At 42.0% G+C, this 14,390-nt stretch overlaps 1 protein-coding gene across 15 annotated transcripts in view; it reads left to right on the forward strand.

Annotated features, from left to right (window-relative positions):
• The first annotated feature begins 10,176 nt into the window (after positions 1–10,176).
• The window catches only part of ZMYM4 (zinc finger MYM-type containing 4), a 165,852-nt gene continuing 161,638 nt past the window's right edge, over positions 10,177–14,390 (forward strand). For 2 of the 15 annotated variants that reach the window (XM_086378680.1, XM_086378691.1), the window contains exon 1: positions 10,177–12,239. In XM_086378680.1, the coding sequence (XP_086234806.1) occupies positions 12,192–12,239 (48 nt within the window). In that variant the 5' untranslated portion in view covers positions 10,177–12,191. The other 13 variants (XM_086378702.1, XM_086378707.1, XM_086378787.1 and 10 more) reach the window with 12 other exon arrangements.

Raw genomic sequence — 14,390 nt, forward strand, 5'->3', positions numbered from 1 at the left:
CCTGGGAGCTGGAGCCTGCTGTGCCTTCAGGCTACTCCTGTTGTTCCTGTGACGCTACAACGGGAGTTAACTGTGCTGACTTGTCAGCTCTGTGCCTGTCTGTGTTTTCAGTGTTCTTTTCCACCCAAAGTTTGCCTGAATGTCTTCTCTTATTGCTGTTCCTTATCCTTCACTTTACAATTAGGTGATATTTATTCGAAGCTTTTGGAGACATTACAAATAGTGGGCTTTCTAGGTAATTTTTCTTAGTTCAGCTCAGTGGCTTATTTGTGTCCAACTCTTTACAACCCCATGAACTGCAGCATGCCAGACTTGCCTGTCATCACCAACTCCCTGAGCTTGTTCAAACTCACGCCCATCGAGTTGGTGATGTCATCGAACCATCTCATCCTGTGTGGTCCCCTTCTCCTCCTGCCTTTGATCTTTCCCAGCATCAGGGTCTTTTTTCAATGAGTCAGGTCCTTACATCAGGTGGCCAAAGTACTGGAGCTTCAGCTTCAGCACCAGTCCTTCCAATTTTTGTTAGCCTATGTGGAAAGTTCAAAACTGTTTGACTTAATTGACAGCACTGAAATATTTGTAAATTTTATGGTGTGTCCATACAGGAGAATGTTATCCAGTTATATAAAGGAATGAAGTACTGATACATGTTACAACATGGATGAACCGCAAAAATAGTATGCTAAATGAAAGAAACTGTTCACAAATGCCACATATTATATGATTCCATTCATATGAAATTTCCAGAATATTGAACTTGGCAGAGACCGAAAGTAGGTTAATAGTTGCTTATGACCAGTTGGGTTGTGGGAGAGATTGGACAGTCAAAGTGTATTTTGGAGGTAATGCAAATGTTCTAAAAGTGATGGTGATGTTGGTTGTACATATCTGTGAATATAGTAGAAACTATTGAATTGTATCCCAGGTGGTGAAGTGGTAAAAAAAATTTACCTGCCAATGCAGGAGAGGCAAGAGACGCAGGTTCAATCCCTGGGTTGGGATGATCCCTGGAAGGAGGAAATGGCAACCAGCTCTAGTATTCTTACCGGGATCATCCGAAGGACAGAGGAGCCTGATGGGCTACCTATATGTGGTATCTAAATAGTCCAATTTATAGAAACAGAAAGTAGAATGGTGGTTGCCGGAGAAGGAGGAGATAGCTATTTTTTAAGGGGTAATAATAATAATTACTTATTTTTGTATTTACATAATTAACAATATTTTAAAAGTATATGATTAAGATTATTCCTCCCCCATCTTCCCTTATCTGGTCCCAAATAGGTAACTACTATTCATTTCCTGTGTGTCTTTCCAGATTTTTAAATGCATATTTGAGCAAATACATATTCTTTTCAGGGGGGTGATTTTTAAATTTAACTCTTTGAAACTTTCCTTTTGAAAAATAATTTCCATATTATTGAGAGCAATGTTGTTATTATTATCATTACTGTTGTAGTAGAAAATAAGAATATTTCGTGATTATTCAGCTGGCCTACGACAATTATTGTGACTGGCCAAGCTCTGTCCTTTATCTTTTCTTCCTGCAATTTCAAAATATCTAACTCATCAGCATTAAATATACTCATTTTTATCCTTATTAATCATGAATTTTACTCTCGTGCTAGGACCTGAAGAACAAGGCTTATAGAAGAAGCAGTACAATGATATTCACCTTCTTTCACAGAAATAAACCAATAACTATGACAACTCTGCAGGGCTTCCCCAGTGGCTCAGCGGTAAAGCACACTCCTGCAATGCAGAAGCCACAGATTCGGTCCCTGGGTTGGAAAGATCCCCTGGAGGAGAGCATGGCATCCCATTCCAGTATTTTTGCCTGCAGAATCCCATGGACAGAGGAACTTGGCGGGCTACAGTCCATAGGGTCGCAAAACAACTGACGGGACTTGGCATGCACGCATGACAATGCTACAGAATGCATTTCCCAAGGATTAACTGTTGGATGGAGCACTGGTTTCTGAAGATGGCTTGGCCCCATGATGCATGATTTCTTCTTTTTCACCCACCTCTTCATCCACTTCCTGGCCTTCACCTAATCTTTCAGCCTTGTCTCCAAAATTTGTGTCATCTTGAAGGCAGAGGTCTTTCATACCGTTTTGTCCAGATGATCTTTCCAATATATTTGGTGATGCTTTACTATTTGTAATATGCTTTAATGATTCCCATCTTTAAAAAGATCAACCCTCTTGACCCACAATTCTCCTTATAGTAGTATAGGGTTACTTGAAGGGACTTAGGTTCTCACAAGTCATGTCAGTCTCCATAGTTTGCATTTCATCTGTTTTTAGTTTCTTGAAGTATCAGTTTGGGTGGGGACAAAGTTAATGGGTTCAAGTTGAAACACCCTTGCATTAACTGGAGTCTAAAAAGCTTCAGTACACTTCCTCTGTGCTCCCTACCATATCAGGCTCATTTCTCTCGTATCACCGGTTTTAATTGTTTAATTACATGTCCATATCAATTCTTATCTTATTTATCTTGGTATCCTTAATTTCTGACAGATGCTAGGCTTATAAATAAGTAAATTATGTTAAATCATCATGTAGTGGATATGAGGTTCTAGAGCTCAGAGTAAGGCCTGCACTGAAGATGTCAATAGAGGTAGCCAATGAGTTATGTGATGGATAAAATTTACCAGGGAAAGTTCCCATCTTCCAGGCCTGTAAAGCTTACTCTGCTCCAGTCTCTGAGCCTCTCTCACATGCCTAGAGAATATTCATACCTTAGTGGGTCACTTTTTAGTGAAGGGAAATGGGGAAAATATCTTCACATGAGGACAATGTAATGAGCACTCATTGTTTGGGTGTTCAGTTCAGTTCAGTCGCTCAGTTGTGTCCACCTCTTTGCGACCCCATGAATTGCAGCATGCCAGGCCTCCCTGTCCATCACCAACTCCCGGAGTCTACCCAAACCCATGTCCATTGAGTTGGTGATGTCATCCAACCATCTCATCCTCTGTCGTCCCCTTCTCCTCCTGCCCTCAATCTTTCCCAGCATCAGGGTCTTTTCCAATGAGTCAGCTCTTCACATCAGGTGGCCAAAGTACTGGAGTTTCAGCTTCAACATTAGTCCTTCCAATGAACACCCAGGATTGATTTGCTTTAGGATAGACTGATTGGATGGACACTCCCTGAAAAAACTGAATTGAAAATGTGGGTATTCTGTTAATAAAAGGTACAGTAAACACGTCATAAGGGATCCAAACAACTTCAAGTCAGTAACAACTTCTCTGCAATTTACTGCATGCTATTTTTTTGAAAAATGACAAACAAAATGTCCCTATTGCTTCAGTGTACGTCAAGATGTAAGTCAGGAAAGATTCAGCCCAACACCCCATACCGTCTGTTAGAAAGTTAAGATGCTTGACTTAATAACCCAGCGGCACTACAAAATCTTAGACTGTCTTTAAACCACCAAAGCAAGATTAAATTCTAATCTGAATAGTTTTTATGTGAATTATAGTCTCATATTCTAAATTTTTGAAAATTAATTCATGCAGAACATATGTATTAACTATCAGTTAAACTGAATATTCACCATTTCTCCTGTCATTTTTGGCAGATAGTTGCTAATTTTATTTGTATTTATGTGTTAAGTCCTCTGAACCGCTCACCTCAGACACACAGGTCCTTGAAGCTGAAAAGCTTCCATGATCCTTCTTACTATTATTTTTTATTTTCTCACAAAGGAACAGAAACTTACTTTATTATTTGCTTAACTTTAATTTTTTCTATTGTCCTCATTTCAGAATGAGAATCTTTAAATTGTTTTTTAATTTAATTAAAAAATAAGATTTGAAGATCACTCTTTAAGACAAAATTTTCTGCACAAAGGTCTGGTACATGAAAAGGAGATAAGCATTATTTTCTCCATATTAGGACAAGAAAAATAAGAGTTATCCTTTAACAAAAGAATCCATCTTCAGTTTTTTTTGCAGCTAATTAAAAAGCTTTGGTTCAAGAAAAAGCTGTGGACCAGATTTCTGGATCTTCATTACTCAAAGGGCAGTGTTAAATTGGAGGATCAATTCTTTTTTTCCATCCCTTCTCTCCATTCCTACTGACATAATGGCAAATAGTCAAAACAGTGAGATTAAATTGCTACATCTCAACAGCAGTCACGTAAATTTATAGAATCAAAAAAACCTAGAAAGGGGGTAATTAGTAGAGCATTTAGCTTAGGGATGGCCTATGTAATGGGCAATGTAGTTCCCTCCACCCCTGTCTGATCTGTGGCAGACATCACTCATTAATTACTGAAACTAAACGTGTTTTCTAACATTCCAAGAGATGTTTTCTGCGTAACACCCCCAGTGGTCATTCCAGGTAATTGGCGCTACCAGTGAGACCCTACCTGAACTAATCACCTTACATTTGAACGTTGAGGCCCACAAAGGTAAGGTAACTGTCCCAAGGTCATTCAGTGACTGACATGTGTGCAAGTGTGCTCAGTGGCTCAGTCGTGTCCCACTCTGCGACCCCTTGGACTGTAGCCTGCCAGGCTCCTCTGTCCATGCAATTTCCCAGGCAAGAATACTGGAGTGGGTTGCCATTTCCTCCTCCAGGCTTATTTTCCACCCAGAGACTGAACCCATCTCTCCTGTGTCTCCTGCATTGCAGGTGGATTCTTTACCCACTGAACCATCAGGGACGCCAGTGGCTGACAGAGAATCCTTCTTTGTATAATGCAAAAATCTGCTCTCTCTGAGCTTTGAATCAATTGACTATGCTTCAGGTCCCAGCAATGGCAAATAAGAGTCTGTATACGGTAGACCATTTCTATCTGGGAAGACAGGTTCCTATGACATTAAGAAACCCAAGGGAGAAGCCAGGGATAAACAATAGATTACTCTTCTTCCTCATATTCTGCTGAAAGCAGGTGATACAAAGAGGGGAAATTCAGATCTTCTGCAAGTCTTCTAATTGTGGTATTCTTGAAACTGTCCTACCAACAGGGAAGGAAGGAAGGTGTCCCTCTATAAGCGGCAGTCCACAAAAGGGGCACCTAATTCCCTTTCTAATTGTTCAGGTTCCCAAAACCAGGGTTTAGAAGTTCTTCAGAAACTAAATAACTGAAGTAGCCCTACTCCATTCACTTTTTATCCCAGCACCCTGTTACTTTCTTTTAAACACTCTCAGAATTTATCTAATATACCCGAGTGTCCAATTTTGTTTAGGATATATTTGAATCTAAAGGATGGAATTCCTTTAGGTAATAACCTCTTTGGGGAAGAAACGCCAAGAACTTCCTACAGCTTCTTTCCACTTCTGCACATGTCCCTAAGATAGTGTTGTCGTGGTTGTGTAGGAAACATTATATTGCTGAGGAAGGACTTGGGACCCAAATGGACCTTGGGTCCATTTGATATCCTTGTACTGTTCTCTGACTTCTCTGGATGCCCAGCAACCTGTTCATCACGAGCAGTGTAACTTGTAGCTTGGCCTTACTAAGCTTGCTGGGAGCCAGGAAGCAAACCACAGTTCTTCCTAAGGTCTGGCTATTACTACTTTTTGTTCTCAGATCGAGCTGTAGAGTTATCTCCTCCAACACTTGCCAGCCAGTTCTCTTGGCTACCTTCCCTATTCCTCTGCAGGGTGTGTGGGAACTTCTGGATACATTCCATATCACACTGGAGCTAAAGGGCCACTCACTTGCATAGCTCCTTCAAAAACACTGTATCTAATAATTGTGTATATGGAATTTTACACAAATTGGGAAGATATAGACATATATCTCTCAATCATTCTCTTTCTTATCTTTCTTTTCCTTCTTCCCTCTACACTTTGAGTTAGGTTTAATGTCTGAGTATGTCATGGCTTCCTGACTGAACTGTCCTCGTTGGAAGCAGTATCATTTCTGGAGTGTGGAAGAATATGAGATTCTTCAGTTCAGTTCAGTTCAGTTGCTCAGTCGTGTCTGACCCTTTTCGACCCCATGAATCGCAGCACGCCAGGCCTCCCTGTCCATCACCAACTCCCAGAGTTCATTCAAACTCACGTCCATCGACTCGGTAATGCCATCCAGCCATCTCATCCTCTGTCGTCCTCTTCTCCTCCTGCCCCCAATCCCTCCTAGCATCAGAGTCTCTTCCAATGAGTCAACCCTTCGCATGAGCTGGCCAAAGTACTGGAGTTTCAGCTTTAGCATCATTCCCTAAAAAGAACACCCAGGGCTGATCTCCTTTACAATATACTGGTTGGATCTCCTTGCAGTCCAAGGGACTCCCAAGACAACACCACAGTTCAAAAGCATCAATTCTTCGGCGCTCAGCTTTCTTCACAGTCCAAGTTTCACATCCATACATGACCACTGGAAAAACCATAGCCTTGACTAGATGGACCTTTCTTGGCAAACAAATGTCTCTGCTTTGTAATATGCTATCTAGGTTGGTCATAATTTTCCTTCCAAGGAGTAAGCGTCTTTTAATTTCATGGCTGCAGTCACCATCTGCCATGATTTTGGAGCCCCCCAAAATAAAGTCTGACACTGTTTGCACTGTTTCCACTCTTTCCCCGTCTATTTCCCATGAAGTGATGGGACCAGATGCCATGATCTTAGTTTTCTGAATGTTGAGCTTTAAGCCAACTTTCTCACTCTCCTCTTTGACTTTCATCAAGAGGCTTTTTAGTTCCTCTTCACTTTCTGCCATAAGGGTGGTGTCATCTGCATTTCTGAGGTTATTGATACTTCTCCCGGCAATCTTGATTCCAGCTTGTGCTTCTTCCAGCCCAGCATTTCTCATGATGTACTCTGCATAGAAGTTAAATAAGCAGGGTGACAATATACAGCCTTGACGTACTCCTTTTCTTATGTGGAACCAGTCTGTTGTTCCATGTCCAGTTCTAACTGTTGCTTCCTGACCTGCATAAAGGTTTCTCAAGAGGCAGGTCAGGGGGTCTGGTATTCCCATCTCTTAAAGAATTTTCCACAGTTTATTGTGATCCACACAGTCAAAGGCTTTGGCATAGTCAATAAAGCAGAAATAGATGTTTTTCTGGAACTCTCTTGCTTTTTTGATGATCCAGTAGATGTTGGCAATTTGATCTCTGGTTCCTCTGCCTTTTCTAAAACCAGCTTGAACATCTGGAAGTTCACGGTTCACGTATTGCTGAAGCCTGGCCTGGAGAATTTTGAGCATTACTTTACTAGCGTGTGAGATGAGTGCAACTGTGTGGTAGTTTGAGCATGAGATTCTTAGGAAGTACTAAATTTCACAGGTTAAATGGAATTAAGGAAATTTAGCAAATTCGTTTTCGCTCCACTAAGTCTGTTCTAGGAGAAAAGGAAAGATATAAGCATCTGAATGCCGAGTTCCAAAGAATAGCAAGAAGGGATAATAAAGCCTCCCTCAGAGATCAATGCAAAGAAATGCAGGAAAACAACAGAATGATAAAGACTAAAGATCTCTTCAAGAAAATTAGAGATACAAAGGGAAAATTTCATGCAAAGATGGGCTCGATAAAGGACAAAAATGGTATGGACCTAACAGAAGCTATTAAGAAGAGATGGCAAGAATACACAGAAGAACTGCACAAAAAAAATCTAGACAACTAAGAAAATCACGATGACCTAGAGCTAGACATCCTGGAATATTTAGTCAAGTGGGCCTTAGAAAGCATCACTATGAACAAAGCTAGTGGAGATGATGGAATTCCAGTTGAGCTATTTCAAATCCTGAAAGATGGTGCTGTGAAAGTGCTGCACTCACTATGCCAGAAAATTTGGAAAGCTCAGCAATGGCCACAGGACTGGAAAAGGTCAGTTTTCATTCCAATCCCATAGAAAGGCAATGCCACAGAATGCTCGAACTACCGCACAATTGTACTCATCTTACATGCTAGTAAAGTAATGCTCAAAATTCTCCAAGCCAGGCTTCAGCAATACGTGAACTGTGAACTTCCAGATGTTCAAGCTGGATTTAGAAAAGGCAGAGGAACCAGAGATCAAATTGCCAACATCCACTGGATCATGGAAAAAGCAAGAGAGTTCCAGAAAAACATCTACTTCTTCTTTATTGACTATCAGTTCAGTTCAGTTCAGTTTAGTTGCTCAGTCGTGTCCGACTCTTTGCGACCCCATGAATCGAAGCACGCCAGGCCTTCCTGATCATCACCAACTCCTGGAGTTCACTCAGACTCATGTCCATCGAGTCAGTGATGCCATCCAGCCATCTCATCCTCTGTCATCCCCTTCTCCTCCTGCACCCAATCCCTCCCAGCATCAGTCTTTTCCAATGAGTCAACTCTTTGTATGAGGTGGCCAAAGCTAAAGCCTTTGACTGTGTGGATCACAATAAACTGTGGAAAATTCTTCAAGAGATGGGAATACCAGACCCCCTGATCTGCCTCTTGAGAAACCTATATGCAGGTCAGGAAGCAACAGTTAGAACTGGACATGGAACAATAGACTGGTTCCAAATAGGAAAAGGAGTACGTCAAGGCTGTATACTGTCACCCTGCTTATTTAACTTATATGCAGAGTACATCATGAGAAACACTGGGCTGGAAGAAGCACAAGCTGGAATCAAGATTACTGGGAGAAATATCAATAACCTTAGAAATGAAGATGATACCACCCTTATGGCAGAAAGTGAAGAGGAACTAAAAAGCCTTTTGATGAAAGTCAAAGAAGAGAGTGAAAAAGTTGGCTTAAAGCTCAACATTCAGAAAACAAAGATCATGGCATCTGGTCCCATCACTTCATGGGAAATAGATGGGGAAACAGTGGAAATAATGTCAGACTTTATTTTTGGGGGCTCCAAAATCACGGCAGATGGTGACTGCAGCCATGAAATTAAAAGACGCTTACTCCTTGGAAGGAAAATTATGACCAACCTAGACAGCATATTACAAAGCAGAAACATTTTTTTCCCAAGCAAGGTCTGTTTAGTCAAGGCTATGGTTTTTCCAGTGGTCATGTATGGATGTGAAACTTGGACTGTGAAGAAAACTGAGGGCCAAAGAATTGATGCTTTTGAACTGTGGTGTTGGAGAAGACTCTTGAGAGTCTCTTGGACTGCATGGAGATCCAACCAGTCCATTCTAAAGGAGATCAGTCCTGGGTGTTCTTTGGAAGGAATGATGCTAAAGCTGAAACTCCAGTACTTTGGCCAGCTCATGGGAAGAGTTGACTCATTGGAAAAGACTCTGATGCTGGGAGGGATTGGGGGTAGGAGGAGAAGGGGAGGACAGAGGATGAGATGGCTGGGTGGCATCACTGAGTCGATGGACGTGAGTTTTAGTGAACTCCGGGAGTTGGTGACGGACAGGGAGACCTGGCATGCTGCACTTCACGGGGTCGCAAAGAGTTGGACACAACTGAGTGACTGAACTGACTGAAGCCTGTTCTACTCACTCTTGATTAGGGAAATAAGTCTCAGAGCTACACTTCAGACAATAGTCTATACTGGAACATAACTTGATGAAGAAAATTAAAATAATATTCACAAAATACTACACCATTATATTCTACTTGTTCACAGAGAAGTCAGAAAATTTTATGTGATATTTGCATGTGAATTAGCCCATTTTAAAGGTTGGCATGCAGTAAATATTTTAAGTTAAAACATTTTTTAAAGTCTATAAAATGATATGGTCTTTTGGTGTTTGGAACCAAAAGTATCCTAAGCGATTTAGAGGTATTAACTAATTCTCCCAGCAACCTATTTTACAGATGAGGAAACCGAGGCAAAGAGCAGGTAACCTGACTAAACTGTACATGGTGAATCAAATACAACTACAGGAAAGATGGTGTGCAAGACTGCCAATTTGCAATCCACAGGTTATTACATATTTGCATAAGCTAGAAAGAAAAAGGCTTTTAATTCTGAATTGGTTTCTCTGCTGAATGGCCTTGGACTGTCACTTAACCTCTAAAATTCCCTCTACAAAATTCAGATAATATGAGTAACCTTGCAGTGCCCACTAAGCGTTGGTTTTCTCTTTTCTCCTTCCCTGACATGGATGATTGCTCTGAAAATTGATTGTATGCTTGTATTATCATGTGGAATGTACAAATCCCACCTATTGTTCAGGACCCAACACATTCACAATACCTCTAGAAACAGTTGGAAGTAAGAAACAGCTTTAGGCTGTCTGTTCCAGTTCTATTGTTGTTCCTAATTCTTTTTGTGATCTCAAGCAAGTCAAATCTTATTTCTGGGCCTCAGTGGCTCCATCTTTAAAAACGTGGAGGAAATAAATGGCTTTAAACTGTGTTCAGAGAAACACATTTCTCTAACAGTGGGAGGGGGCATGAAAGGAAAACACTGAGGGCAAGGGGGAAGCTGGGGAGCAGGCTTATAGGTTCCCCATTTCCTCTTCAAATTTAGCAACTCCAACTTCAAACTTAAGTCACCAGATTTTATTAGAAGAGATGACTAGACCTTTCATGTACCCATATTCCCTGAAATTTTCTTTTCTTGGCTGCTCTTTTTAATTCCTTCTTGTTCTTAACATGGAACTGAAGGGTCTGACATCTCTTTTTCTTTTGGGCTGAAACATACTTTTTTTTGTCTTTTTCTCCTCTTTCTCATCCACAAGTGAAATTAAAGATGAACAAGAGTGAGCAAAGATCAGCATGGAAACCTAGCAATCTTACACATTCTTTTCAATTAAGTGTGATGGATTATAAAACTTCTTAGTTTAAAAACATCTATCAAGCAATATGCAAAAATTAAAGTGACACACAAACATTACGTCCCATTATCTTGTAATTTTTGGAGTTGCTCATTTGCATCTAAATGTCTCTTGTCACGAGGAAAGACTCTTCGGGAAGCAAATTCTTTGTACTTCTTTCTTATATGATTACCCCTAGCTACAACTCCATTAGGGCAATTTCTCCCCACCTGGGGATGGGAGACTGGAATGGATCAAGTCCTCAGTTTCTTCAGCAATCTTCAGCTTTGGTTTCAGGGCAAATTAGATCCAAATCTATTTCACAGTTTTCTGCTTAAAGATGCTCATTCTTTAAGTCATATTCTCAAAGCTCCTTCAGTGGAAGTGAATGAAGACACACAGTATTTGCAAACCGTCACACATCTTCAGAGGATAATTACAGTATTCTTGAAATATCATGAATTTTCACTTTTAATCTTCTAGATAAGAATGAATTTATTTCTTGCTTCGAAGACAGTCTGGTGCGTTGAAAAGCCTGGAGGATTGTGACTCAAGTCTTGTTCTAATTACACACCAGCCTCTACATGCTTTGGGGCAAATGACTTTCCTTGTTTCGGCTGCAATTTTACCAATGGGAAAGCGTAGATGGTTCCTAAGATACTTTTCGATTTAGACAAAGGACAAATTTGAGAAAATTGTCTCCAGCTGTTGCTTCAGTCTTCAAAATCACCAAAGGCTTTGGCTTTGAAGTTAGGCTGTCAGAGGTGGCCCTTAATCGTCTACGCCCTGTGCTTCTGACCAGGCTGTCTAAAGGCAAGAAAGGTGGATCTTCTTGAGGTGACTGGCTTCTTCTCTTGTTGCTTGGGATTCTTCACATTCAGAGGTCCACGGTGAACTTCAGCTCACCATCATTTTCCCCTTACAATGGTATCACTGCAGTCAGGTCCAAGATGGTGATCTGGACCCCTCACTGACATTTCACCCAATACTCCAGATAGCCCTTTCACTAATTTCTTGCATTCCTCCTTCATCATTGCGTCATGGCCCCTTTAAGGAAGCGGCCATAGTTGAGTAGTGGGACCAGCTGCTGGCAGCAAAGAGACTTGCAGGATTTGGCCTACCCTGGGCTACTCAACGCGCACGCTCGGGACCGGGGGCTTGGTGGGAAAGGAAGGAGGGGCTTAGGGTGCGCCTGCGCATCAAGGGCGCGCGCAAGGGGCTGGTTTGGTGATCCCTTTAAGAAACCGCAGGCGGAGGAATTTCTCTGAGAGAAAATAATCCTACTCACGGGGCCCCTTGGAGGCCATTAACCCCCCGAGTCCCGGCCCCCCCCTTTCCCGGGCAGGCCCTACCGCCTACGCTCGCACCCGTGGGATCTCAAGATCTCCGACCCGGCGCGCGGCATCCGCCCCCTCCCCACTCTAAGCGCCAGGCCCGGCCAGGTTCGGGGACGCTGCCGCGAGGCGGCTATTCCTGCAGTGTGGGCGGGGGCCGGGGGCCCGAGAGGTTCCGCCGCCACCGTGCTGGGAGCCGCAGCGGTTCCGAGCGGGGCCCAACATGGCGGAGAGAGAGGTGGAGTCCGGCCCCCGAAAGAGGGTAGGTGAGGTGAGGCAGAACTCGGGCGGCGGGGGGCGGGGCGGGGGCCGCGTCCCGGGGCCCGGGAGGGGAATGGGCCAAGCGTAGGCTCGTGGAGGCGTCGCCGAGGCCCGGTTGGGGAAAGGTTCCGGGCAGGACTGAGGCAACCTTGAGTCTGGAGCGCGTTTAGAGTGGTCCTTCGGCAGGTGGGACAAAGATTTGCTGCTGGTTGGGAGGGGAGGGGGAGGGGCTGTTGTTTTTGTGTTTTTAATTTTTCCAGCCCTGTTGGTGGGTTATCTGGGCCGGGAGAGGAAAGGTGTCAGATACTTAAGTGCATCTTTAGTGAACCAGAGTCTGGAAGTTTTAACAGGAGAGAGGTCAGGTGGGGGTGGTGGTGGCGGGAATGAGTCGTGGAGGGGTCTTCTGAGGAATAACCAAGAGGGTGTTTCAGGAGTACCATTGCAAATTCATTTTCCTGCCTTCTTTCCCCTCCCCCCATAACCGTTATCAAGACCAAGGTGAAGGTGGTGCTCTTACCTAAGAAGAAATGGGTTCGTTGGCTTGTCCTGATTTAGGAGAAAGATGTTGGCAACTATAAATGTCATGTTCTAGTCTAGTCCCTTTAGCAACAATTAAGAATATGGAAGAGTGTGACAAGTTTTGTCATAACAAGGATGTATCCAACCAACCTGCAGAGGTGAAGCCAATTCTACATAGGAGTTGCTGAGTGCTTTTTAAAGTTTGTCTTGAAACTTTTCTTATTTAATTCTGAGTGATTTTCTTTTTTTCAGATGGAGAACAATACTGTACTGTCAATTGAGCAGTATTTTTTAGATTTTTCTTTTATCACCCGTCCCCCCCTCCCCCTCGCCTCCCTTCTCCCTTAGCCTGCGTGTTAAGCAGTAAGTTTCCTACCAGGAATCTTCCTTTTTGTAAATGGTGTCAAAATGATCAACTCAGTGTTAAGACAGCTGCCTAGAAAATTACTGCTTAAATCCTAATCTTTCGATTTATCATAAAATTAGCAATCTCAGTGATACTACAGCTAACATTTCGAGTGCTTACCATGTGCCTGGCACTGTGCTTTATAGGAAGAATTAAACCTCAACATTTACTATGGGCTTCCCTGGTGTCTCAGCTGGTAAAGAATCTACCTGCAGTGCGGGAGAGCTGGGTTAGATCCCTGAGTTGGGAAGTTGGGAAGATTACCTGGAGAAGGGAAAGGCTTCCCACTCCAGTATTCTGGCCTGGAGAACTCTGTGGACTCTATAGTCCATGGGGTTGCAAAGAGCTGGACACGACTGAGTGACTTTCAGGAGGAAACGTAGGTGTATAGGGGTTAAGTAACTAATATTAGAGAGCTAGTTAGGAGATTTAGCTGGGATTTGAATCCGTGTTTGTCCCAACTACAGTGCCCACATAGGGGTTTTTAAAGTCTATGTTTCTCTCCTTAAAAGCTTAAATGATAAATAACCAAAGAAGTGTCAAGTAGTGTTTTTTCCACAATTTATTAGGAAAATATTTTCAACTACTCAGCAAAACTGAAAAAAAAAATGCAGGATGTGTCCATAATGACCAACATTTAGATTCTGTCATTGACATTTTACTATACTTGTGTTATCAAATATTTATCAACATCTATCACTTTATCAGTTCTTATTTGCATTTCACTGTAGTATACTGAGCAATTGAAGTTTATCGTTGATAGTCTTAGGTTTAGAAAACTTTAGATCTCTCATGCAATAGTTAGATCTTCCTCATAGGACAAATTAAATTGTATGATAGTATGCCCAAATAGTTCACTTAGGATTAATATTGGTTATGGAATGCATGCATTTTGAAAGTTTTAAATTGTTGTTTATACTTTGAGCCAGTTTTAAACTGGATCCTCATTATGCTTGAGTGAAGGCATATGGCATGTGGGCCACCTGTTAAAATATAAAGAATAAATTATCTTAGTTGAGAATTCAAGATCATCTCTGAACCCAGTTGCAGCTAATACTGTTGTTATTTTCACCATAGAAGATAGAATGTTCTAGAAAACATCTGTGCACTTTAGTAACAAATTCAACTAGATTTTAAATACTACTTTCTCTTCTAATACACTTAAAAGGTGCTACACTGATATCAGTGTAAACTTAATATTGTTTTTAACAGCATGTAACATACAGAGCACTTGTA

The sequence above is a fragment of the Bos grunniens genome, chromosome 3 (genome assembly GCF_055505025.1).
Source record: "Bos grunniens cultivar Pamir isolate PY7600 chromosome 3, Bosgru_T2T1.0, whole genome shotgun sequence".
Lineage (NCBI taxonomy): Eukaryota > Metazoa > Chordata > Mammalia > Artiodactyla > Bovidae > Bos > Bos grunniens.